Consider the following 27,154-nt stretch of genomic DNA (forward strand, 5'->3'; position numbering starts at 1 on the left):
TTGTGTGAGAGGCCAGAGATGTGCAGATTCTACAAAGGACTCTATTAAAAAGCTGTTGTGTGAGATAAACCACAGGCAGGGAATTGGAGTCAGGAATCTGGATTTCTTACTCTTAGTGTATCCTTGGGCAGATGAGTTAATTTCTGTTATACCTTCTTCACCTGAACAGACATCACCCACAGGAGTGCTATGAAAAATAATTTATCATGGGGCCCAGATGCCAAAGTGTCTGCTGCTAAAGTGAAAAGACGTTTAAAAAAAAAAAAAAAGAAGTTTTTTGGAAAAGAAATTTCTTGGAAAATGGGTGAAAGTAGAAATGAATATATTATCTTACTTTATCATGTGTTGATCTCAGATATCTTAATTTTTTCTACCCAGTAATTATTCAACCAATTCTGACTCAAGTTTCTGAGCCAAAGTTTACATGTGTACCTGTGAATGCACAGGCATGTGTGCATATGAAAGAGAGAAAAAGAGGTGGATTCTTTTTATGCCAGCATACGACAAGAACGGGGCCTTTATAAACAGTGGCTTCACCTTGCTGGCACCAGTTGTCAGGGAAAGCCAAGCCTTTGGAAGGTAGCCTCAGCTGTGTGCCTCCTACTGGTTTTAAAAATAATCTCACACATTCTGGATTTTGACAACCCTTGCTTTTTACCTTCATCCATACTTCAGATACCACCTTTTCCGTTGTGAGTAGAAACTTCTAGGTAGGGAGCTCCGATGCATCAACACCTGCAGATGTGAAAACAACCTAACAATTTTTATTCATAGAGAAGCATCCAAAGAAAGAGAAAAGAAAAGAGAAAAGGAGGAAAAGAAGAGATTAGAGCTGGAGAAAAAGGAACAGAAAGAGAAAGAAAAGAAAGAACAAGAAATAAAGAAGAAATTTAAAGTAAGTGCTTGCTTGCTGATGAGTGAAAGAGTAACATCTTTTTATACCTTTCACACAAAAGGGGTACCATTCTGGAAACCTTACATAGTTGAAGAATTACTTACTCATTGTTTTCTAAAGAGTAATTATCTTCATAACAGTACTTTTTTATCCAATACACCGTCTTATCCCTGAACTAATATAATAAAATTTAAATAAAATATGGTGTTTTATAATTAGTGGGCACCCAGGAAATTTTATGTTGATCGAGTGAATGAATATTTGCTTCTTCAAAGCCATATTGGCCCTCCCCATAATGCATTTCTTATAATATAGCCTACTTATACCATGAGCTTAGCATCACACACATAAATATCCCTGTGGTTTGTTTTATAGTGGGGCATTGGACACAGATGTCCCCAGGGTGAACCAGACCTATCTCAGAATAAGATTTCCATGCACTACATTGCTAGAATCTAGACCTGATTTACATTTTTGCCTTTATTTTAAGTCTGTATACATGCAGACTTCTGATACCTGCTGTTTCTCATCCCTCTTTGTCTATCTGGATTCTTATCTCGATATTCTCTGATCTCTGGTAATTGTGTGTCTTCTACCATTACTACCACCAGTAAGCACTACTCACTGGCTATTTTCGCCTGCCTACACCATGTTTGATGGCATGGCTCATCCATCATAGATTATCTGAATTACAGATAATCACCCTAAATATGTCTGGCATGTCAGACATATTTAGGGTGATTATCTGAATTACAAAATTATTCTTTCAAAAAGAATTCACAGTATGGTTTCTTTAAATATTTATTCCTCTGGAGCATTTAATATGTGGTTCAAGTTATAAAAAATTGATTTATATATGACTTCCCAGTGTATTTATAGTATTAAAGCAAAGGTTCAATCAATGCATGGTACAGGGAAAACATATAGCAGCAAGTCAGTTAGACACACGGAATCAAATCCTAGTTGTACATACAAATTATGTGATCTTGGGCTTTTCACTTAACTTCTCTGAGCCCCTGATTCTTAATCCTTTTTGTGAGACAGTGTCTCGTTTCATTGCCAGGCACCAGGTTGGGGTGCAGTGGTGTGAGCTCGGCTCACTGCAACCACCGCCTTCCGGGTTCAAGCAATGCTCCTGCCTCAGCCTCCCAAGTAGCTGGGACTACCGGCACGTGCCACCACGCCCAGCTAATTTTTTTTTTTTTTTTTAGTAAAGATGGGGTTTCACCATGTTGGCCGAGATGGTCTTGATCTCTTGACCTCATGATCCACCCACCTCAGCCTCCCAAAGTGCAGGCATCAGCCTGCAGGCATCAGCCACCATGCACAGCTCTTTCTTAAGTGAGAATAAATGACCCTACTCCAGAAAGTTTGTTACAGAACTAAAATAATACACAGCAGGCACTGTATCATAACATTCTCATTTGATTTTGAAAAAGCTTGCTATATATAAGTAAAATTATGATTACAATATTAATATTAGAATATTTTACTCACACAAAATGTATAACTACCACTGTTTATCTTTTTCAAGTGAAAAATTAATTTCAATTAATTTATGAAAATCTATATAGGATACTTTCCATGAAGATATTATTTGTAGATTTAAAGGAATTATGTAAGGTTTTTCCGTATGTTTCTTTTGGAGAAATCAGTTTTATATTATCTCATTCATTCAAATAATATTTTTAGTAAGAAAAGATAGGGTGTGGAAATCATACCATTAAATATGAAGTCAAAAGTTTGTCAAGACTAGGACTTCACCAGCTATATTCCTTCCACAAGATGTTAATAGATAATAGGCAAAAAATTAAATAAATATGAGAACTGAGCCTCATCAACATTATGGCATATCATAATTTAACTTAAATTCTTTTCTTTATTTCTTCGTGGTACATGATAATGATATATGTTTACAATTAATGGCATCATAAGTAAGGTAGAACTTTAAAAGTAATAATGTATATTTACATATCAGAAGATTCAAGAAATTCTGTTGTAAAGACACCAATTTAGGATTAGAAAATTAAGAGTTTAGGATTCATGGTCTAACCAAGATCATTGCCCTTCTACCAATAAGCCACCATACTATTCAGAATACTAATTTTTAAAACCTTGTGTGACATTTGCTTGCTATTTTTTGATTGGCAAGCCTATTTCTGAAATTTCATCATGTTTATAGCAGTTAATGTCTGCTCCAATTTTACAAACAGGCAGCTACCACAAAGTTAAAAAAAAAAATTAAAAGGATAAGAAAAAAAAGGAAATGCTTTTCCCACAAGTACAATCCAGCATCACCACCTAATCTTCCTTTTGGTGTTTTAGATCTGCAGAGATGCATTAGAATAACTATGCAATACAAAGGGGGAAAAACTCCATCTTCCAAACAGAATCCTGGCATATTCCATAAAGACAAATAGCACACAGCATGGATTGTTGTACATAAGTGCTATTCAGCTATGGGGGCTGCCTTTGCAGGCCTCTTGCAGAATTCCTAGGTCAACAGATCCCTGCCTCACTCCCCTGATCCCTGCACATGTTAACCTGTTCTTAGCTGGTCCTCCTTAGCCTCCATGATTTTTCCCTAACCCTTCCTATAAGAAAATCATTCACCTTCAATTTCTAGTTAAATCCTGTAAATGTTGGTTATAGGTAGGTTAGCAAGTTGCAGACTTATTATCTTTCAAAATTGCATTCCTTAAAGATTTTCTAAATACTAAGGAAATCTTTTTATTTTGAATCTTTTAAATAGAATGTAGGCTTACATATAAAGTTCAGAATCTTTATTTTTTTTCTCTTTGCAGCTAACAGGTGATTATTTTTTTCTCCTTGCAGCTAACAGGCCCTATTCAAGTCATCCATCTTGCAAAAGCTTGTTGTGATGTCAAAGGAGGAAAGAATGAACTGAGCTTCAAGCAAGGAGAGCAAATTGAAATCATACGCATCACAGACAACCCAGAAGGAAAATGGCTGGGCAGAACAGCAAGAGGTTCATGTGAGTGCAAATTTCTCTACAGCTTCAAAGTATTTTCTTTGAGAGGCAATAATCAATGTGCATATTCCTTCAGAACTCCTCATAGGCATCAAGTTAGGAGTACTTTACAGGGTGGACAAAGGTAGGAAAATGTTAAATAGCAGGTAGTTCCATCTTCACCTCATCTGTGTTGTCTTTCTTGTGGGAAAAATGTAAAGTTTTATATTCTTCCAGGAGGAACAAACAGCATTAGGTTTTTCATTGACGTTAAAAAGAAAAAATGCTTCATGTGAATCATTACATTAAACTTACATTACATTAGGCTTACATTAAACTACAACAGGAATAGACTTTGACAGACTACGGTAAAATGTGGGGCTACTTGGGAGGTCTATAAATCAGAACTACAAGAAAATAAATCAAGGAAGAATTTAAAGGGCAAATGTGCAATTAATATTTTATTCACAACTTTAAACTATTTAAACTACAGTTGCCTGAACATAAATCTTTCCCTTTTTGGTAGATGGCTATATTAAAACAACTGCTGTAGAGATTGACTATGATTCTTTGAAACTGAAAAAAAACTCTCTTGGTGCTCTTTCAAGACCTACTGAAGATGACCAAGAAGTATACGATGATGTTGCAGAGCAGGATGATGTTAGCAGGTATGTGCACGTATGTATTGCAGAACAGATCAAACCGTCTCTTTGTCAGAGATTTTGTATTTTAAGATTCTAGAGTTTTACTTTCCATATCTCCTACTGCTCTCTATCACTAAACTAAATGACCACTGACAATGGGTGAAAAGTCATTTGAAACTCCATAGTGTTTCTATATGATATGCATCAAATACTACTTGAAGTATAGTGGGCCATTTGCCAGGTCTTGTAAAATGTGTTGTCATTCTAAAACATTTTTATAATGTTCATTATGACTTGATCTTAGGGATATGCCTAATATCGATATGATTTGGTAAAATGTGAAGCATAAAATATAAAATTTACCCCATTTTTTGTCTGAAATCTCTGATTCTAAATGTTTGTTATTTTTGAAAATATATCCAAAAAATGACTTTCATTGCAACCCCAGTTTGCTCTTTAAAAGTAAAAACCTCTTTTTTTATGATCCCTAGGTATCAGTTAAGGGTCCAACTTTTCATGGCCCATTTACTCCGCTAGATTAAAGTGACCTTCACTCCAAGAATTATGGGAACACTTTCCTGGTATAGGGGAATAGAATAGAACATCTTTTCTGGAGGACCAATGAGAGGAGATTGGCCATCCCTCCCTTGTACTTCTCCTTTCCTTCTTTCCTTTCTCAGTCTTCTGCTTCCTTTCTCTCTCCATCTCTCCTCTTCTCTTTGTTCCAGCTCTGATTTTCTGTCATTCTTTTATGTCTTTTGTGCTTTTCCACTCCCCTTCTCCTTTCATTCCTTCTTTCCTCCAACACCACCCTTTTCAGTTAAAGCCATAATCATCTCAAGTTGAAAAAAGGAGGAAAATCTCTAGCCCAGTTCAAAATCTTTATTTTTTTATTACTACCTTATAAAACTAGAAAACCTCCATTGTGATCCCCAAAAGCATAATCTGTGCTAGCTCTTCACCTGGATAAAACTGTGTCTGCATTCTTCATAACTCAAATTTCAAAGGAAACAATGTTAGTTGTCAGCCATTTCTAAAATACCAAATACAAATATAGTAATACACTTAAAAAGTATATGAAGAATTACATTTTCCTCTTCTGATCTTTTATATCATGGTATCAGTTAAACTTGTTATATGTCTTTCTAGTAGTTTTGTCTTTCTAAAATTAATTATAGCCTGCTATGCCTTCTTACCATGTTCTAAACATAAATTATGCAACATATATCAAAATATACAATGCATGCCCTAGAGTTTGGAGGTCATTAACAGACTTTAGTCATAAGAAACACATTGACCTAGTGTGAGTCAGTAAATGCCAGTTTTGAGGTCAGATGAAATTCCAAATTGTCATATTCTGAAATTTCCAGAATTTTCTGGATGTAAGTATATCAAGTATATTACTAATGTATACACTTTGTGTGTGTCTTTCATTTGTTTTTTTTAAAAGCACATTTCTTGGCGGCCCGGCGCGGTGGCTCAAGCCTGTAATCCCAGCACTTTGGGAGGCCGAGGCGAGTGGATCACAAGGTCAAGAGATCGAGACCATCCTGGTCAACATGGTGAAACCCCATCTCTACTAAAAATACAAAAAATTAGCTGGGCATGGTGGCATATGCCTGTAATCCCAGCTACTCAGGAGGCTGAGGCAGGAGAATTGCCTGAACCCAGGAGGCGGAGGTTGCAGTGAGCCGAGATCGCGCCATTGCACTCCAGCCTGGGTAACAAGAATGAAACTCCGTCTCAAAAAAAAAAAAAGCTCATTTCTATAACTTTTGGTAAAAGATTTCCAGTTACATTAATCAATGCATATTTACACTGATGTGCATTCTCAAGAAAAAAATAATAAATCCGGAAAAAAAATGATGTTCTTAAAATGGAACTTTGTTTAATCATGTTGGATGATTATTACCCAAAACTAGCATTATCACCTTTTTCAATTTTATTGAATCCATACATACCATAAGTCTAAAAACCTGCTCCAGTTTAGTAAACAAGGAATAGAAAAAGAATCTTATATTTAGTAAAAGAAGGAAGCTGGAAGAGTTGTATGGTTTTAACGCTCAGTATTTTAAAAAAGTATAGCCCCACAATATTTACTAGCATCTATCCCTCTCTTATGCACCCTTAATAAGAAAATTAAAGAAGCCATTTCTATACATGTTTTATTTTTGAAACTGCAGCTGCTGCTGGCAGAGATCTCATAACAGAACATGCTTTGTTCTTAGTAGAGAAAGGGAAGATGCTGAGTATAGCCGGCAGCTTGCCCTGGCAAGAATAAGAAGAAAAGGCGTCATCTTCTTCTCCCTCCTGCTCATAACTTCTGGCTCAGGCACTCTACCGGCTCTTTCCTGATTCCCTAGAGTGAAGAGCAATGGCTGTGAGTGCTTGAAACTGTAGGAGCAGACTTGAGGCTCCAGAGCACAGCTCCTAACAGCTGTCCTTCCTTCTCTTTTTCTTCTCCACTAAAACAATATCTACAGTGAATATGAAACATTGAAAAGAGTTGCAAATGTAAATACCCCTCTTCATTTCGTAGCAAACCTCCTTCCTTCCATGTATCTCTCTCTCTCCCGCTCCTCTCCTGTCATGCCCTGCTCTCTCTACCTCTTCTTTACTTCATCAAATATTTTACATTCTAAACAGGCCATTTTAGGAAGTGAATAATTGTTCTAGAAATGAAATAAAACAGGAGCTTTGCTCCAGATTCCAACAATCCTGTTCTTTGGAAATTGGTATAAAAATCCAAGATGAAAAGTATCTGCCAAGAGTGGCAGCCAAGCAGAGTGCAGCTCTTCACATAATCCAACTGCCTGCATCATGCATCATGCTCAGAGGGAAGAGTCAGGAAAAATAAATGTCAAAATGGCACATAAGCAAGCGGAGAGTGTACTGCAACTTCTTCAAAAAGCATTTCCTCATTTATATAGGAAGATATTTATAGCATGTTTTCTACAAAGTTCCTGACAGCAACTTTTTGTTTTTATTTCAAATTTAACAGGAGATCTGCATCAGATCAATTTCTTTCACTCACTTTTAACATTAGGAAATCAGATATGAGTACTATATAATTGTCCACTAAGACACTAACATTAAACGGATATCTGTTGCCGGCAAATTAACCAATGTGGAAAACTGGGGGTATAGTGAGTGCAGCTAGGTGTAAAAGTGCGAGTGATCAAGTCAATTTCTCAGAGACTGGTTTCTTTCTTTATTTTTTTTTTTTTCTGAGACAGTCTCACTCTGTTGAGCAAGCTGGAATGCAATGGCGCAATCTCGGCTCATTGCAACCTCCGCCTCCTGGGTTCAAGCAATTCTCCTGCCTCAGCCTCCCAAGTAGCTGGGACTTCAGGCGCAGGCCAACACACCCAGCTAATTTTTGTATTTTTAGTAGAGACAGGGTTTCACCATGTTGGCCAGGATGGTGTCCATCTCTTGACCTCATGATCCACCTACCTCGGCCTCCCAAAATGCTGGATGATAGGCGTGAGCCACCGCGCCATGCCTGAGCCTGGTTTCTTTTATGTACAATGAGGAAATTGAAGAGATGACTTCTGGGATTTTTTCCATTCTCAGAGTCTACATTTCCTTTGCTCTCACAGAACTCACATTTTAGTGGGAGGTATAGGCAAGAAAACAGACAATTATAGCATACGCACTAAAGTAGAGAAACTATAGGATGTTATGGAAGTAAATAAGAAACACAGGCAATCTGAATTTAGAGATGAGTCATATCAAATAAAAGCCCCATGAATGAAATTTCAAGTTTTTAAAAGTTCTCCCTTTAAAAAAATGACTGCTATTACACTAAGAGTAAAATGCTGTGGTCATAGATATTGAAAGATAATTGCATTTAATGGAATGATAATTGCTCTGTTTGACTCTTGGAATAATATCCTTAGGGTTTGTTTTAATGGTCCATCTATGGAATGATGTAATAATGTATCATCTGAAAACAACTGCATAGAAAAATGTCAAAAGCAAACAATATCATCATTTGCAATATCATATGTAGTGCTGTCATTTACTTAATTCTTGTTGTTTTTGTTTGTGTTGTTTTACTGCCTTGTCATTACTCATCTATGATGATAAGAAATGTTTTTTTCCTCTTATGGAAATGTTATTTCTCTTTTGAATAACTGATGAGGAAATGTACTTCTCTTCCTCATACCTAATTAATTCATAGATTAATTTAATATTTTGGGATTTTTTTCTAGCCACAGTCAGAGTGGAAGTGGAGGTAAGCACACACTTCTTAAAATTCCATTTTGCAATTGATACAGATATTTGCATATATTTATGGAGCCCATGTGATATTTTATTACATGCATAGAATGTGTAAAGTTCAAGTTAGTGTATTTAGGCTATCCATCATCATGAGCATTTATCATTTTTATGTGTTGAGAACATTTAGAGTTCTCACTTCTGGCTATTTTCAAATATACAATGTATTATTATTAACTATAGTCACCCTACTCTGCTATTAAACGTTAGAACTTACTTTTTCTATCTAACTGTATGCTTGTGCCCATTCACCAATCTCTCTTTATGTCCCCCAAAACACATTCACACCCATCTCAGCCTCTGGTAACTGTCACTCTACCCTCTACCTCCATGAAATCTACTTTTTTAGCTTCCACATTTGTGTGAGTACATGCAGTATTTGTCGTTCTGTATCTGACTCATTCCATTTAATATGGCCTCCAGTTTCATTCATATTGCTGCAAATGACATGATTTCATTCTTTTTTATGACCAAATAGTATTCCATTGTGTACATACCATGTTTTCTTCATTCATCCAATGATAGACAATTAGGCTGATTCTATAACTTTCCGACTGTGGATAGTGCTGCAATAAACATGGAATTGCAGATATCCATTTGATATACTGATTTCCTTTTCTTTGGATAAATATCCAGTAGTGAGTGCTGGATTGCATGATAGTTCTATTTTGAGTTTTTTTGTAAAATCTCCAGAATATTTTCCATAATCACTGCACTAATGTGTATTTCCACCAACAGTAAGTGTTCCTATTTTCCACATCCTTGCCAGCATTTGTTATTATTTTTCTTTTTGATAACAGCCATTCTAACTGGGGTAAGATAATACCTATCTCATTGTGATTTTAATTTGCATTTCCCTGATGATTAGTGATGTAGAGCATTTTTATAATATACCTGTTGGCCATTGTATGTCTTTTTTGAAAAATGTCTTTTTAGATCCTTTGCCCATTTGGGAATTTTGCTGTTAAGTTGATTGAGTTTTTGTATATTCTGAATATTCATCCCTTTTGGGATGAATCGTTTGCAAATATTTTCTTCCATTCAACAAGTCATCTCTTCACTCTGTTGATTGCTTTGCTATACAGAAGGTTTTAGTTTAATATAATCCCATTTGTCTATTTTATTTTTGTTGCCTGTGATTTTGGGGTGTTAGTCATAAAATCTCTACCTAGATCAGTGTCTTGAAGTGTTTTCTCCATGTTTTCTTCTTGTTGTTTTCTACTTTTAGGACTTATGCTTAAATCCTTAATCTATCTTGAGTTGATTTTTGTATATGGTGAGAGATGGGGCCTAGTTTTATTCTTTTACATATGGATATCCAGTTTTCCCAGCACCATTTATTGATGAGGATTTTTTTCCCCCAGTGTATGTTCTTGGTGACTTTTTCTAAAATCAGTGGCTATAAATATGTGGCTTTACTTCTGGGGCATCTATCCTGTTTCATTGATTTTTGTTTCTGTTTTTATACCAACGCTATGCTGTTTTGGTTACAACAGCTTTGTAATATAATTTGAGGTCAGGGAGTGTGATGCTTCCAGCTTTATTCTTTTGCTCAGGATTGCTTTGGCTATTAATGCTCTTTTTTTTTTTTTTCATACAAATTGAAGAATTGTTTTTCCTATTCTGTGAAAAATGACATTGGTATTTTGATAGGGATTGCATTAAATTTGTAAATTGCTTTGGGTAGTATGGTACTTTTAACAATATTAATTCTAATATATGAGCATGAGAAACTATGCACTTTATCAGTAATTTCTCCAGAAGTCTTCATTATGTTCATTATGTTTGTGTATTCTAATGAAAAAAATACCTTAGTTCATAAATAATGAGAAGATCTTAATATGACAGAAAGAACACTAGCTTGGGAGTCAGTGAACTAGATTCTAGTCCTGGCCACCAAGTGACTCTGAACAAGAAACTCTTTCTTTTAAGTTTGTTACAGATCATATGGTGACTCTACTCCAATGTGTTCAAGGTAGTCTTGATTTATACCAGTCATCAGACCACAATTTTTTTTTGAGACAAAGTCTCACTCTGTCACCCAGGCTGGAGTACAGTAGCATAATCTCCTCTGGGGTTCAAGCAATTCTAGTGCCTCAACCTCCTAAGTAGCTACCACACCCAGATAATTTTTGTAATTTTAGTAGAGATGGGGTTTCACCATGTTGGCCAGGCTGGTCTCAAACTCCTGGCTGGGCATGGTGGCTCACTCTTGTAATCCCAGCACTTTGGGAGGCTAAGGCAGATAGATCTGATGTCAGAGCACAATTAATAACAGCATTCTCCTTCACTTTCAGAAGTGTTTTTGTTTGGATGATAACCTATCAAGTCACCTTGACTCTAGCTCAATGGCCCCTATATTTCCCAGCAACAAAATGAGGAATTGATCTAATACTTTGCAGTGCTAAAATCTTCATACTAAAAGTCAAATTTCAAGGTCATTTTACATATTTCCTGCACATAGAAAGTACTCAATAAACAATTGTTAAGGAAATATCTGTCAAATAGCAAGTTTCCTGAGGAGCATAGAGTAACAAATGAAAGGAAAAAGAGTTTAACTTTCAAAAACAGGTATTTTAAAAGTCACTTTTCACTTCTTTTTGTTTCAACTACCATCCATGCTTACAAATTCACCTTTCATCCATTTGCTTTTCTTCACTTGTATCTTGATGAGTATCTTCCTAAATTTCTCTTCACTATTAACTAGTTAGCTAGATTTGTGTCACCTCCTCACATCTCTTTCCACAATAAATATTTAACTTCATCTTCTATTTAAGTTTACTTTTTCTCATGTTTATGCACCCTCATTCCTTTCAACTCAAGTCCACAGTGCCTCTTAGCCCTCATTTTGTTATTGTAATTTCAGCCCTAATAATTCTTTATAAAATGATAAACAAAGTAATTAATTATGGGATAGTAGGAAAATAAAGATGTTTATCTAAATGGTTTATATGAAAGTGAAATGCTCTCTGCAGTTAAATAAGGAAGATTCATAATTAAAATCTGAGTGACCATTACATGATCAAATTATAAAATTAACAGAAGATTTTCCCCCAATCCAAATGAAGGGATATTCCCTCCACCACCAGATGATGACATTTATGATGGCATTGAAGAGGAAGATGCTGATGATGGGTAAGAATAATCAGTGAACTGCTTTTTGCAAATTATTATATTTATATATGAAATTTAGTTTTGATTTCCAGTTAAAATAAAAAGAAATTAGTGTTCTTTCTTACATTACCCCAAATGATTTGAATGTTTAAGTAACAGCAATTGTAAGCCAGGAAGTGTAATTACAACACACTTCAAATGAAGTGGTTGATTGTTTGGAGGATCCTCGGTAACTATGGCAAAAGAAGTCAAATGAAAAAAAGATAAATTACGGGTGTTGTGGATATTTTTTAAAACCTTTTCTAATCAAGTCTTTATTGATCAATAATTTACTTTTACAATAATCCCTGAAGAGTTTATCAGTTGCATGGCTATCCCTTGTGTAATAACATGATTATAATATAGGCAACCCAAATAAATTGAGACCATATGCTACCTGTGGCAGAACCAGTATTGAATACTTAATGCTTTAGCTTAATAAAGCATATCTGTTCATTTGTGATAATTATAACAATTTACAAAAATAAAAATATTTTAGGTAATAAAATACATTTTCTTTCCCATTTTAAATGGCATATCTTAAAATTTAAGGTCTCTTAATTACTTCATTTTAATCATAAATAAAGCAAAATTGATGCTTAAGCTTTTGTGGTTTTCTTTTCTAAGACCAGGTCTCACTCTGTTGCCCAGGCTGGAGTGCAGTGGTAGGATCACAGCTCTCTGCAGCCTCAAACTCCCAGGCTCAAGCAATCCTCCCACCTCAGCTTCTGAGCAGCTTGGAACCACAGGTGTGCACCACCACACCCAGCTCATGTTTTTTATTTTTTGTAGAGATGAGGTCGCACTATGAGGCTGGTCTCAAACTCCTGGGCTTAAGCAATCCTCCCACCTTGGCTTCCTAAAGTGCCAGGATCACAGCTGTGAGACACCACACCCAGTTGTTTAAAACTTAATCCTTAGGGACTTGTTTCACATTTTAAGAAGTGAGAGAATTCTCACTTAATAGAAAAAAAATTATCAAGATAGTAGAAGCATTATTCAATCACCATGATCTATAAACTTAATGACACTATATTGTTAAATACAATGGGTTGTTTACTGCCTGAATTATTAATGGGGTATAATTATAAAGAATCTAAATATCCACAAAATGTCTTCACTTGCCACTGATTATTACATTCTGATCAATGCCTGCATGCTCCAAAGCTCCATGCTACAGATTCAAGAGAAGAGTAACACGTGGTCCTGGGGGATTTTGAAGATGTTAAAGGGAAAAGATGACAAAAAGAAAAGTATACGAGAGAAACCTAAAGTCTCTGAGTCAGACAATAATGAAGGTTCATCGTAAGAGTCAACCAACCAAATCCAGTATACAATAATTACACTAATATGTATTGAATCAAATGCTACTAATATTCTATAACCAATAACCAAATTCTGGTAGACTTAAATAATCTTAACGTAATTTTCCATTAATCACCTTAGCCCCATTTATGGTGTCATCTTTAAGCTCATGCATTACATAAGAGAAGGCCAGGTACTCAAAAATCATTATACAGTTTAAAGATATACTTTACTTTCTTCACAAACATGCACAAAAACACACAAGTACACATAAGTGCACACATACCCTCTCACACTCATGCATATAGTCATACACAAACACTGACACACAAATTTAGTAAGACTTTTTAAAATATAGCATTCCATCTGAAAACTCACAATTCCAATGCCACATTTTACTATATAGGATTTTTCTTGAATACTCTTCAAAATATACATTCTTTTTTAATAATTAGTTTGAAATAAAGAACATGATTTTGAATTTTTCTTTAAATACAGTAATTGAAGCCTTTTAACTCTGTTCCACTATAATGATATAATAATTCGTTTTCCTGTACTAAAAGTATTCTAAATATCTCGAGTTTGTTTAAATAAAACCTAAAGCATAACTTTTCTCTGTCCAGTCCAAAAATAATGCTGTAGTATAAATTCCATACATATGAATTTGAAAGATCTTAATCACATTCCCTGGTAAAAGAAAATCTTTTGGTTTTTATTTACCTCATGAATTCACCACATTTGGCTGAGGTCTTTATAAGATGTTAATTCCATAGAGTGTTCCCAATTGGGTTATAAAACACCAAAGCAACAAGTCAATACACAGTACACTTGAAATTCCAGGAAAACACAAGAAACCTTCTTTTGAGCAACATTACTCAAATATATTCATTACTTAAAAATAAGACACAAAGGTTTTTTTTTCTGCTTCAACTACACCCAAATCTGATTTGGGATCATTTGAATTAATAATTCCTCACACTCTATTCTAACCAGTCATTTCTGTCCCGTGCACCATTCTTTCCATGGTGTGTGTGTATGTGTGCTGTATTTAGAAGTCATGTTTCAGGAAACAGAAGCACTGGTGTTCTGTTGCAGCTAAATGCCACCTAATCCTAATTTCAGATCACTTGAATTAATAAGTTCTCACTCTCTGGTTTAAGTAAATACTCCTCTTATTCACCGTTTTCCTGTTTGGGGGTACATATGCAAATACCGGGAAACATGGTCATATTCCTATGACCTCTGTTTTTGAGTCTGTATTTCTACTCTTTAACTCAAATAAGCAGTTTGGAGGCAGAGATATGTATACCATAATGACTCCAAAATACTGAGTCCCTTTCATTTACTCTGGTGTGATAATATGCCCAAACCTCATGTAAAAAAAAAAAAATCTGGAAATTTTGGGCCAATGACTATGGACAAAATAAACGAATTAAGTATCTTGGCTCTGGATGTTTTGGCAAACATTTGGGGTTGAAAATTTTCTTTTATTTATTTATTTATTTATTGAGGTGGAGTTTTGTTCTTGCTGTCCAAGCTGGAGTGCAATGGCACGATCTCAGCTCACTGCAACCTCCACCTCCCGGGTTCAAGCACTTCTCTTGCCTCAGCCTCCTGAGTAGCTGGGATTACAGGCGCTACAGGCATGCTCCACCATCCCCAGCTAATTTTTTGGTAATTTTTTTTAGTAGAAATGAGGTTTCATCATGTTAGCCAGGCTGGTCTCGAACTCCTGACCTCAGGTGATCCACCCACCATGGCATCCCAAAGTGCTGGGATTGCAGGCGTGAGCCACCATACCCGGCCCAAAAAGATTTTTGCTAAATTCCAAATTGATAAACAGAAATGGACTTAGTGGAGAAATAGAGGGTGAGAAAGAAAGAATGATCAACAGATTAATTAACCTAATATGCCTCCAGGCTGTTGCCTCTTTATACTGTCTTATATAACGGAATCAATTTCTATGTTCACATTAGTCTGATTATAATTGTGTTCTTACTTTCTTTGTAGTTTCCCTGCTCCTCCTAAACAATTGGGTGAGTAATAAAAACTAATTATATGTTCTGTATCTTTATTTCTTGCAGTGTGGCAGTGGGAAAGCACTGGATATAGTCACAGTATATGCATTAAAGTCCTGACTCTGAAAATAACAAATTGTGTAACCCCAAGCAAGTGATTTCACCTTGAGTGGCCACAGTTGCTCAGTGATAAAATAACAAGATGAGAAAAATAAAAAAGACTGATAGTTTTTGTTTTTCCTTTTTTTTTTCTTTCACCTCTACCTAGAAAAATAGGACTGACAGTTTTTAAACTGTTCTTCCAGGAGTAGGAGTGGCAAATAGTGGCTCCTATGGAGTTAGGGATAAGTGGGAAGGGAAGGGCACCAACTTTCCCTATGTCCACCTGCCCCAATTCAGTCCAAACTTGATACATGAGACTTCTGCATAAGGATAGCTAAACCCACACCAGATTATATGCCAGTAAGGCTCTTCTAAATCTAATTTCTTTGGATATTTAAATGGATAGTTTGTATTGTGCTTGGAAAATGTGAAATATAACTGTTTCTTTATACAATTTAAATCAGTTATTGTCTTCTCATCCCTTCTGAGACAGATCTTCAGATGTTTTTAAAATTTACTTTGAACAAAGTCAAATCTTGTCTCAAGAACATTCAGGGGCTTTCGGAAAGTTTATTTGTTTTAACTTATAAGTATATTAAAAGAGCAAACCAACACAGAGGTAATCTATTCTTCCAGACCCTTTAGCTGATATTAGAACTTTCTTTTCAGTTATCACTTTGAAAATATGTAAGAGACCAAATCAAACTGATCAGTGCCTTATAATAAGCTTGTATTCTAGTCTATAATATTTTTAAAGTATTCAAAAAAATTAATGCCACAAAAAGTAGGTATAAAATGGAACAAATGTAATCAATTCTGTAAAAAATAAAGTTTTTTGTTATGCTTGTTGTTCTTAACGTGGACTCAGGGAGAGGAGCATCACACACTGGGGACAGTTAGGGGAGGTAGGGGAGAGACGGCAGGGGGAGGGGAGGGAAAGGAGGGTGGGGAGGGATAACATGGGGAGAAATGACAGATATAGTATGCACCTCAAGTAAAATAAGTAAATTTAAATTTAAAAAAAATTGCTTGTTGTTCTTTTTTTTTTTTTTTTTTTTTTTTTGAGACGGAGTTTCACTCGTTATCCAGTCTGGAGTGCAATGGCGCTATCTCGGCTCACCGCAACCTCCGCCTCCTGGGTTCAGGCAATTCTCCTGCCTCAGCCTCCTGAATAGCTGGGATTACAGGCACGCGCCACCATGCCCAGCTAATTTTTTGTATTTTGAGTAGAGACGGGGTTTCACCATGTTGACCAGGATGGTCTCGATCTCTTGACCTCGTGATCCACCCTCCTCGGCCTCCCAGAGTGCTGGGATTACAGGAGTTAGCCACCGCGCCCGGCCTGTTGTTCTTAAATGTGTCTTAAGTGCATGTGCACAGAGTAATAACTTTGACCCTTCTAGATGATATTTTTTAAAGCATTTATTTTTCATGCAACTGAGCAAGTTTTATCCTGTTAAATTAGTTAACCTGAATACACACACAAGGGAGGGGGATATGGGGGCAGGATTTATAAAGGAAATCAATTCCTTGCCACTACCAGAGAACATTTAAACTCTTTATGGTAACGACTCCTTAAAATATTTGCAATTTCTTCTATTCAGTCTCTTCAGCTTCATTGGCTGTAGAGCAGTTGATAGGTGCAGAGAGGAAGCATTCTTCCTGACTTTACTAATAAGAAGCCTTGAAGGAAGAAAAAGCTCTAATGATTGGAAAAGCCATTGAACCAGTTAAGGTCATGACAACTTTTCTGCCAATACTGTTTCTCAATACCTGTTCATATAAGAAGTATTTAATTAAAAGAAATAATCTTTCCATTTAAAGGCAGTGCCACTCCTAATATCACTGTAAGGTAAAAGGTAATGGGAAACAGATCAGTGAGAGGAACGAAAGAAGGAAGGAAGGCGAAGGACATTTAAATAGGGGGCTTATGATATATTTATCACAGCCCCCTAAATCCTACAAGAATCAAAATTCATATCTCCACTTCATCTTGCCAATGGCTAGTAATGTTGGTTTGTTTATCAGCAATTTGCCACTCCTGCCTTTCATTGCACTTATAGATCTTCAGATAATCATAGTCACTGTGCCATGAGTTTTTTTCCAGATAATGATGATTATCATTATGGTCACCGGTTTTTTGAGGATAATTTAATACATACATCCTGGCAAATAACATCCTCTCCTCTTTCAGAATCAGCCAGTGCTTCCAGAAGAAATGTATTGAGACACTAGGAAAACTTCTTCTATTGTTCTTGAAGCAATCTTTATATTAAAAACATCATTGAATGCTCATATCAAAATCTAAACTAACAGTGTTTTGACCTTTGATATTCTGCCTTTTGTTAGACATGGCAGACGAAGTTTACGATGATGTGGATACCTCTGATTTCCCTGTTCCATCAGCAGAGATGAGGTAATTAAAATGCTTTCATTGCAATGAAGTAATGAAAATGAGATTACTCAAGAAAATTCAACTGAAATAAAAACCCAGTGGGATGTGTGTCTACTGTGTGTGATGACGTTGGCTCTGGCCTCCTCTCTAAAGCTATGTGTTTTTCCCATCTCAGCTCTACCCTCTCTGCTAGGTTTGTGAGTAGATAGCCCCAATTCTTTGCTCCCACCTCCATCTCTTCCTTCCCTCCTTCTCTTCCATCCCCCTGGTTCTGTTCCTTGTTTCCTGATTAGCCTTGGGCCTGTGACTCACGGATGTCTGTTTCATTTATTCATTTATTCACTGGAAAAACATGTTTAAGACCTTAGTCACAACCAGTCTCACAGATTCTTCTTCTCTCTTTGTTTTCACTATTTTCCCCAAACCTTTTTTTTCTTGATTATACTTCTCAGCTTACATCTCAGCACTCGCCCATCTTGTTCAAGCCACCTCTGTCTTCTGCAAGATAGTTTCCTTTACAAAAAAAAAAGAAAAAAAAGATTTGTTTTTTAAAGAGGCTTTTAGGTAGGTTACATTCAAGTCTTCAAAAACTACTTTTAGCCTAAAATTGTGTAAAATCAGTTAAGATCAAGTAATACAAAAAGAGTACCTTTTGGAATTGTTTTTGAAATATAAAATAACATGGTGGGATGCTTTCTCATAATCCAATAAATACATGAAATGATTTGATACATACTGGGTATAAAAGCAAGAGCACCTATATAGCTTTTTCAAGAAAAAAGGATGACTCAAACGATCTTGTGTTTGATTAAAGGATTAAAGTAACATAAATGGAATGCAGTAAGTGGTGTCTTCTGAGCTGTACTGGTAAAAATGCATGAGTAAACGCTAAGTATTTATTTATTTTTTTAACCAACATTTTAAAACTAATTTTATTGGACTACAGAGAGTATGAAGATCAAAGACTCTGAAGGAAAAATATGTCATCATTCATATATGAAGATCAAGTTCTACAGGCAAAACAAATAAGAACAATGAAAGAATTGTTGCCCTGTTTTCAATTCTTCATGAAACAAAAATCTAATCTTCAGTAATATGTTCAAGTTTTAATATTTCTCACCACTGGCATTTCAGTCCTTGACAGTTGTTAATGCATTTTTTTCACTTTACATTACTGTAGAAATGCCATCACGTTCTATAAAATACCTCTCCAGGAACCCAGAGTTATACACTAGCTGTATTCTTCAAACAAAATAAACCCAAGCTGACTAAGCTTTATGTGATATGGACAATTTTCTTCCTCTTTGTGCTTATTTTCAGAATTTAAAGCAAGTTTATGTTCTCTAATGTCATATTCTATGTTTAAATAAATTTCAATTAATTTTTAAAAGATAGCTTTTAGGGGACATCTAACTTTCATGTATATTCTGATTGCCCCAGAGAGCTAATCTGGGGCAGTAATTCCACAAATGCCCAGACTACCATAGGCAGGCGGTACTGAGGGCAGACACGAAACCTAAAATAGATACTGTACTAATTCGTTCCACAGTGAATGAACTACATGCTAAGATCCCAAAATTGAGAATTAAACATTTAAAATAAATTGCTTATAAACAAAACTTTATCTTAGATAATCTAAATAAAAATTTTTATATTCTAATTTTTAAAATGCTCACTGAAGAAATCTACAGCTCCTCCTTACCATCCATAATTTAACCCTAGTGAATGGTTATCAATCTTGGCTACAAATTAATATCACCTGAGAATCTCTTAAAATGTATCCATCACTACCTGGACCCTACTCAGACTAAATTAAATTTTAAAATTAATCAAAATTAGAATGTTCAAACATTGGGCAAGAGCAGTAGTATGCTTTGTATTAATATTATACTTTAAGTTCTGGGGTATATGTGCAGAACGTGCAGTTTTGTTACATGGGCATACACCTGTCATGGTGGTTTGCTGCACCCATCAACTCATCATCTACATTAGGTATTTCTCCTTATACTATCCCTCCCCTAGCCCCCCACTCCCTGACAGGCCCCAGTGTGTGTGATGTTGCCCTTCCCATATCCATGTGTTCTCATTGTTCAACTTCCACTTATGAGTGAGAACATGCAGTATTTGTTTTTCTGTTCTTGTGTTAGTTTGCTGAGAATGATGGTTTCCAGCTTCATCCATGTCCCTGCAAAGGACATGAACTCATCCTTTTTTATAGCTGCATAGTATTCCATGGTGTATATGTGCCATATTTTCTTTATCCAGTCTACCATTGATGGGCATTCAGGTTGGTTCCAATTGTAAACAGTGCCACAGTAAACCTATATGTACATGTGTCTTTATAATAGTATAATCCTTTGGGTATATACCCAATAATGAGATTGCTGGATCAAATGGTATTTCTGGTTCTAGATCCTTGAGAAATCGCCATGCTGTCTTCCACAATGGTTGACCTAATTTACACTCCCACCAGCAGTGTAAAAGTGTTTCTATTTCTCCACATCCTCTCCAGCATCCGTTGTTTCCTGACTTTTTAATGATCTCCATTCCAACTGGCATGAGATGTTATGGTTTTGATTTGCATTTCTCTAATGACCAGTGATGATGAGCTTTTCTTCATGTTCGTTGGCCACATACATTTCTTCTTTTGAGATGTGTATGTTCATATCCCTCACCCACTTTTTGATGGTTTTTTTTTTTTTCTTGTATATTTAAGTTCTTTGTAGGTTCTGGTTATTAGCTTTTTGTCAGATGTACAGATTACAAAAATGTTCTCCCATTCTGTAGGTTGCCTGTTCACTCTGATGATAGTTTCTTTTGCTGTGCAGAAGCTCTTTAGTTTAATTAGATCCCATTGTCAATTTTGGCTTTTGTTGCCATTGCTTTTGGTGTTTTAGTAGTAAAGTCTTTGCCCATGCCTATGTCCTGAATGGTATTGCCTAGGTTTTCTTACAGGGTTTTTTGGTTTTAGGTCTTACATTTAAGTTTTTAAACCATCTTGAGTTAATTTTTGTATAAGGGGTAAGGAAGGGGTTCAGTTTCAGCTTTCTGCACGTGGCTAGCCAGTTTTCTCCACACCATTTATTAAACAGGGAATTCTTTCCCCATTGCTTGTTTTTGTCAGGTTTGCCAAAGATCAGATGGTTGTAGATGTGTGGCATTGCCTCTGAGGCCTCTGTTCTGTTCCACTGGTCTATATCTCTGTTTTGGTGCCAGTACCATGCTGTTTTGATTACTGTAGCCTTGTGTTTAGTTTGAAGTCAGGTAGTGTGATGCCTCCAGCTTTATTCTTTTTGCTTAGGATTGTCTTGGTTATACAGGCCCTTTTTTTTTGTTCTATATGAAATTTAAAGTAGTTTTTTTTGTAATTCTGTGAAGAAAAGTCAATGGTAGCTCGATGAGGATAGCATTGAATCTATAAATTACTTTGAGCAGTATGGCCATTTTCATGATATTTATTCTTCCTATCCATGAGCATGGAATGTTTTTCCATTTGTTTGTGTCCTCTCTTATTTCTTTGAGTAGTGGTTCATAGTTCTCCTTGAAGGGGTCCTTCGCATCCCTTTAAGTTGTATTCCTAAGTATTTTATTCTCCTTGTAGCTATTGTGAATGGGAGTTCACTCAAGATTTGGCTAGTAGTATGTGCCAAAGCTTCCCAGGTGATCCTGTGTGTGGACAGGCTAGAAAATCACTGTTTTAGACTTGTTCACTTATATTGTGGTAATTGGCTTCAGACCAATTGGTATCTACAAAATACAGTGATTTCTATACCTAGATTCTCGGGTTTTTTTTTTTTTAAATTAAGTTCATTAATTGATCCAAACGCTTAGGATGTGCTTATCTTTCTTACTTTCTCTCTCCCTTCCCCCCTTCACACACACACACACACACACACACACACGAACAATTGATAAAGTGGTGAAGTAAAAGATCAATAATAGCCATCTTTTTTAAGAAGCTCCTTCTTATAATATCTAAAATCTTAACTTTTACCTAAGATTTATTTAGTAACCAAAACTCTGGATACATTTTAAGTAGATGTGAACTAAATAGCACATAAATGTTATAAATCAAAAAAATCGATTTTTTTGAAGACTCCTTTTTTTAAAAAAAAAAAAAAGCCTTTCTTATGACATTGGCAAAGCTACTTAAGCATCTAGAGAGCATTGAAAATATAGGGAGGCTGGGCGTGGTGGCTCACGCCTGTAATCCCAGCACTTTGGGAGGCTGAGGCAGGTGGATCATGAGGTTAACAGATCGAGACCTTCCTGGTCAACATGGTGAAACCCCGTCTCTACTCAAAATACAAAAAATTAGCTGGGCATGGTGGCGCGTGCCTGTAATCCCAGCTACTCAGGAAGCTGAGGCAGGAGAATTGCCTGAACCCAGGAGGCGGAGGTTGCGGTGAGCCGAGATAGCGCCATTGCACTCCAGCCTGGATAACAAGAGTGAAACTCCGTCTCAAAAAAAAAAAAAAAAAACCAAAGAAAATACAGGGAGGAGGTTTAAGAATAGGTTAAATCATATGAAACTGCTGACATGCAACCATGTTTAAACCATGACTCAGTGATTTTATATGGTTCAGTATGAGAAGGAATCTAATCACTCATTTCCATTTTAATTTTCATAATCTATATTCGCTTGAGGAAACCCTGCTACATTATGAAATTATAGTGACATTTATTATAATGACAGTTACTGGATTTCTAACAGAAAGAATTAACTGAAACAAAATGTCGAAAATATAATGTCACAATTTTCTCTGTTATGGACTCTTCTTTTTATATTTTCTAAACAAAGTGTTGTTTTATGTGGGTTCTGCCATCCTAGTCAAGGACCTAATATTGGAAAAGCTAAGACAGAAGAAAAGGACCTTAAGAAGCTAAAAAAGCTGGAAAAAGAAGAAAAAGACTTCAGGAAAAAATTTAAAGTATGTCATATCTAAATATTATATAAAGTACAAAGCACTATTGAAAAATCTGATGATTTTTAAGTGTCAAAATGCACACTTTAAAGTATAATTATCAATATTACAGTTAGCCATTATAACTCTTTTACTTTGTACAAAATTTATTTTAGATTTAAATTTATTTTTATAAAAGATGAAGCAAACTATAATACATGCACAGTATTCATACTGTGATAATCATCTAAATTGAGCTGTCCTTTGAAGCTTAATAAGAAGGTACTAAAAATAGTTGTTTTATTAGGTATGTGAGGTTATGAATGATGTTTGCCCCTCAAAATTTTCTTTAATATTCTTACATTATATTTGGAAAAAACGGAATTATTTCTTTAGCAAATACCTATTTAATAAATCCATCAATACATAAGTTGTTTTAATAATGCACATAAACTAATAATTTAAATATTGTTCTTTTTTTTTAGTATGATGGTGAAATTAGAGTTCTATATTCAACTAAAGTTGCATCTTCCATAACTTCTAAAAAGTGGGGAACCAGAGATCTACAGGTAAAGCCTGGTGACTCTCTAGAAGTTATACAAAACACAGATGATACAAAAGTTCTCTGCAGAAATGAAGAAGGGAAATGTAAGTCACTACTTACACTGTAATATATATATGTCACTCCAGAATTTAACAATCAAACAAATTTTAGTGACTACTCTGTGTTTACTAACTCTTATCTTTTTCTTTATCCTTTGTCAATTGTGGCAAATGTTAAAAAGTTGGTCATTTTGCTGTACTGAAATCCATATATTTTAATCTCTTTTCATTTACTATCTACTATCTATATACTCTGGTGTCCAAGATAATGCCAAATTACGGCTTCTCAAAATGCAGTCCTATAGACCATCAGCATCAGAAAGCCCTTGTGTGTTTATTAAAATCGAAGTTTCCTGAACCTACCCTTGACTTGCTGAATCCTGAGTTCTAGAAATTAGGGAAAAACAGTGATCATAACTTCTCTAGCTTGTTCATGTGTTCTGACACTAAAGTGAGAACCACTGTGCTAAAGTAGACAGGGTCTCTTGCTCTGGCCTGGTTTTAAAATTATGTTGAATTTTGAATTATATAGAATTGTATAGAATTCTGTTGCAAATTCAGTTGTTTTCATTTCCTATTTGAACACACTTAGTGCAACATAATATTCCAAATAAATCCAAAAAATCTCCCATCTCCTTTGACTTTATCAGGTATTAAAGCTGACAGATGGGGGCCAGGTGTGGTGGCTGTTACCTGTAATCCCAGCACCTTGGGAGTCTGTGGTAGGATGATTGCTTGAGCTCAGGAGTTTGAGACCAGCCTGGGCAACATAGCGAGAGCTAGACTTTACTAAAAATCCAAGAGAAATTAGACAGATGTAGTGGTGTGCACCTGTAGCCCCAGCTCTTTGGAAGGCTAAGGCAGAAAAAAATCACTTGAACTCAGGAGTTCCAAGATGCAGGAGTTTCAAGACTGCTACACTCCAGCTGGGCAACAGAGCGAGACCCTGACTCAAGAAACAAAAAACAAAAAATGGAAAATAAAAGAAAGCTGACAGATGGAAATATTTCTGTCAAATTTCAAAAGAAAGTTTATTTAAAGTCAAGAGAAGAGTAATTCAAAATTATGTTGTCTTTTATTTGAAATTGGATAGCCATCACAGCTGCCCCATATCAGCTTGGTCAATCTGCATGGAAAACAGGGACTCTGAGTTTAATTTTAATGGGAGGAAGGTGACTCAGGGACAGGAATTGAAATGGAGTTTCAAGAATAAAACACAGTGACTCAAGGGTGGAGGAAATGGATGTAAAGTTTATCATGGAGGAGGTGTGGTTGGCTTTTCAAAGGAAAATGAGGAATGTGGGTACGAAAGATAAAGGGCAAGGGCAGTGTAATATTAAGATTGTAAATTCACTGAAGGTAATGTGTAGAAAGATCCCCAGGAAACAAAGAAAACCCCCATTCAGACTAGGATTTGCAAGAGTCTACCTTAAGGAATAGCATCCAAAGTTCATCAAAAAATATTTAAAAGTTCAAAGATTTTTCAATTGTTAAATGTTATGATGAATGTACCCCATTGAATATTCTAAATAATAATTATGGTAATAATGTGCTGAATCTCTCATGACATATGGTAGAAAAAGTATGAAAGCTATTTAATTTGGGGTAGGATTTATAGCCATGTTATAAAAGCCATAGAAATAAGAGAAACCAAACTAAAAGAAATTAAATACTAAAATAGGAGTCAGGCTCAAAAGGGTGTTGAGTGTAAATGATATGTTTTCTGTCCTCTACTTTGCAAATAATTTCACATTTTTTAACAACAGAGAGTTGTCCTAGTGTTAGTCATATAGATCTCTCTCCAGGGTACAATCTGAAGCTTGTACATATCTTGGCACCTACTATACCAAGCAGTATAGTAGAAGAAGATCTTGCCATAGTGACCTAAGTTTTCTATCCTTAGCAGCAAATCTTATCTAAAGCAATGCTCCTCCAACTTTGAAGTGCATAAACATCAATGGGGATCTTGCTGAAAATGCAGAAGTGAAGCCTGGCATTCTTTTTTTGTTTATTTGTTTATTTTTTCCACCTTACATTTGTAAAAATGGCATGACATTCTACAGTTAAGCTCCCAGGTAATTGATGCTCCTGGTCCTTGGATCAGCATGGATCTTCACATATCCTGAGTAACAAGGATGTGATGATCTCATCAACGAACATGAATGGATATCGATGGACAGGAATAGTTGTGGAACCAGTAAGATAAATTCAGAGAAGAGACTTCTGTCTTCCTAGGAACCAGCGAACCTTAAGAATAAGTAGCCATTCAGAATAACTGCATAATCTACTATCATTTTCTATTGGAACATCAATAATTCTAAGTACTATTACAAATACTAAAGGTCTCCAGTCCTCTTACAATGTGTCATCTTCTAAGAATAAGAGGTGAAATGTTTCATAAACTTCTGATAGATTACAATCAAGAGTTTCATGTAAATATCTTTTTTCTTTCTGCTGCAATACCAATGCACTTTACAGTTTCCCAGTTCATCGTTAACTACCTAAATTCTTAGATGGCTTTGGGGTATATCTCAGACAGGATGGAAACCACATGATTATATGGCAGCACCTACCTGTTGCTTTTTATGTAAAGACTTCCTTTGGGCTGGATTTTGTCTTAGTATGGCTTCCCCATAAAGGGAGTTATTCTGGAAAAATGCCAGTGGCAAGTGGAGAAATGAGATAGGGAAGCGAAGTCAGCCAATAAATTCTTATTGTCAAAGAAGTTACCACTTGGATTATTGGAACCTGATCCTGCTCTACACCCACGAGTGTCAGTGTTATCCCATCCAGTGGGAAACAAATTAGGGTATTTTTACACCAACTCCTGTCCTTCAGGAGCTGAAGCCTATTCCTGGGCAGGTATGGAGGAATTCAGGATACTCAGTAAGCTGACAGAGAGTTCCAGAAGCCAGAGAAAAGCCATCGGTGAAAAAATTTTTAAACGTAAGTACTGTCAGTTGGACCTGCAAGTACCCACGTGGTAAGGGTGCGGGTGTAAAAGAGAGGCACTAGGATCATCTGTTACTGGCTTTCAGGTTAAGTATTATTCCAAGATTTAATCACCATATCTGCTTAATTTAATTTGTGTTTTTCCTAACCTCCTGCCTTTCTTAATTATTACAAACCTGCTTGCTCCTTCCACGGACTGGGTCCTTGACATTCTTAATTTTTAAAAATAGTTAATTCATTATTCGCACACCTCTATAAGATTATTGTAGGGTTTTAACCCTCCCTCTCCTAGATGATTGCAGTAGCCTTTCTAATGACATGTCTATCTTTGCCCTTATACTCAGAATCCACTTCCGCACAATGTTACCCAAATATTATTATTTTTTAAATATAGTATTTAAGCTAGCACATAAAACTCTTTATGATCTAGCCTCACCATCACCCACTGCTATTTTCCATCTACAACTGTCACTTCAGAAATACAAACTATTTACTTGTCATTCCCTGAATAAATTAGGTGTTTGGGCTGGGCATGGTAGCTCACACCTGTAATCCTAGCACTTTGAGAGGCTGAGGTGGGCAAATCACTTTAGGTCAGGAGTTTGAGACCAGCCTGGCCAACATGGCAAAACCCCATCTCTACTAAAAGTACAAAAGTTAGCCGAGCATGGTGGCACATGCCTGTAATCCCAGCTACTCAGGAGGCTAAGGCAGGAGAATCACTTGAACCCAGAAGGCAGAGGTTGCAGTGAGCCCAGATTGTGCCACTGCACTCCAGCCTGGTGGTAGAGCGAGACTCCGTCTCAAAAAAAAAATTCTGTATTTCATCCTACTATGCTATTTTATTCAACTTGGAATACCCATGATTCTCTATTAAAAACAACTTAGTTGTCCTCTAAAATTAGAAGCACCTCCAGTCCCTACTCCC

At 35.9% G+C, this 27,154-nt stretch overlaps 1 protein-coding gene across 4 annotated transcripts in view; it reads left to right on the forward strand.

The window, feature by feature from the left end:
• FYB1 (FYN binding protein 1) overlaps nt 1-27,154 on the forward strand; it is a 166,259-nt gene that overhangs the window by 129,313 nt on the left and 9,792 nt on the right. For 3 of the 4 annotated variants that reach the window (XM_078365548.1, XM_002745030.7, XM_003732356.6), the window contains exons 7-16: nt 775-895; nt 3,731-3,890; nt 4,393-4,534; nt 8,728-8,750; nt 11,863-11,929; nt 13,115-13,252; nt 15,263-15,288; nt 17,722-17,788; nt 22,599-22,698; nt 23,157-23,319. In XM_078365548.1, coding sequence (XP_078221674.1) covers nt 775-895; nt 3,731-3,890; nt 4,393-4,534; nt 8,728-8,750; nt 11,863-11,929; nt 13,115-13,252; nt 15,263-15,288; nt 17,722-17,788; nt 22,599-22,698; nt 23,157-23,319 — 1,007 coding nt within the window. The remainder of the gene's footprint in view (nt 1-774; nt 896-3,730; nt 3,891-4,392; nt 4,535-8,727; nt 8,751-11,862; nt 11,930-13,114; nt 13,253-15,262; nt 15,289-17,721; nt 17,789-22,598; nt 22,699-23,156; nt 23,320-27,154) is intronic. The other variant, XM_008992136.5, reaches the window with a different exon arrangement.

Source organism: Callithrix jacchus, chromosome 2 (assembly GCF_049354715.1).
Source record: "Callithrix jacchus isolate 240 chromosome 2, calJac240_pri, whole genome shotgun sequence".
Taxonomy (NCBI): Eukaryota; Metazoa; Chordata; class Mammalia; order Primates; family Cebidae; genus Callithrix; species Callithrix jacchus.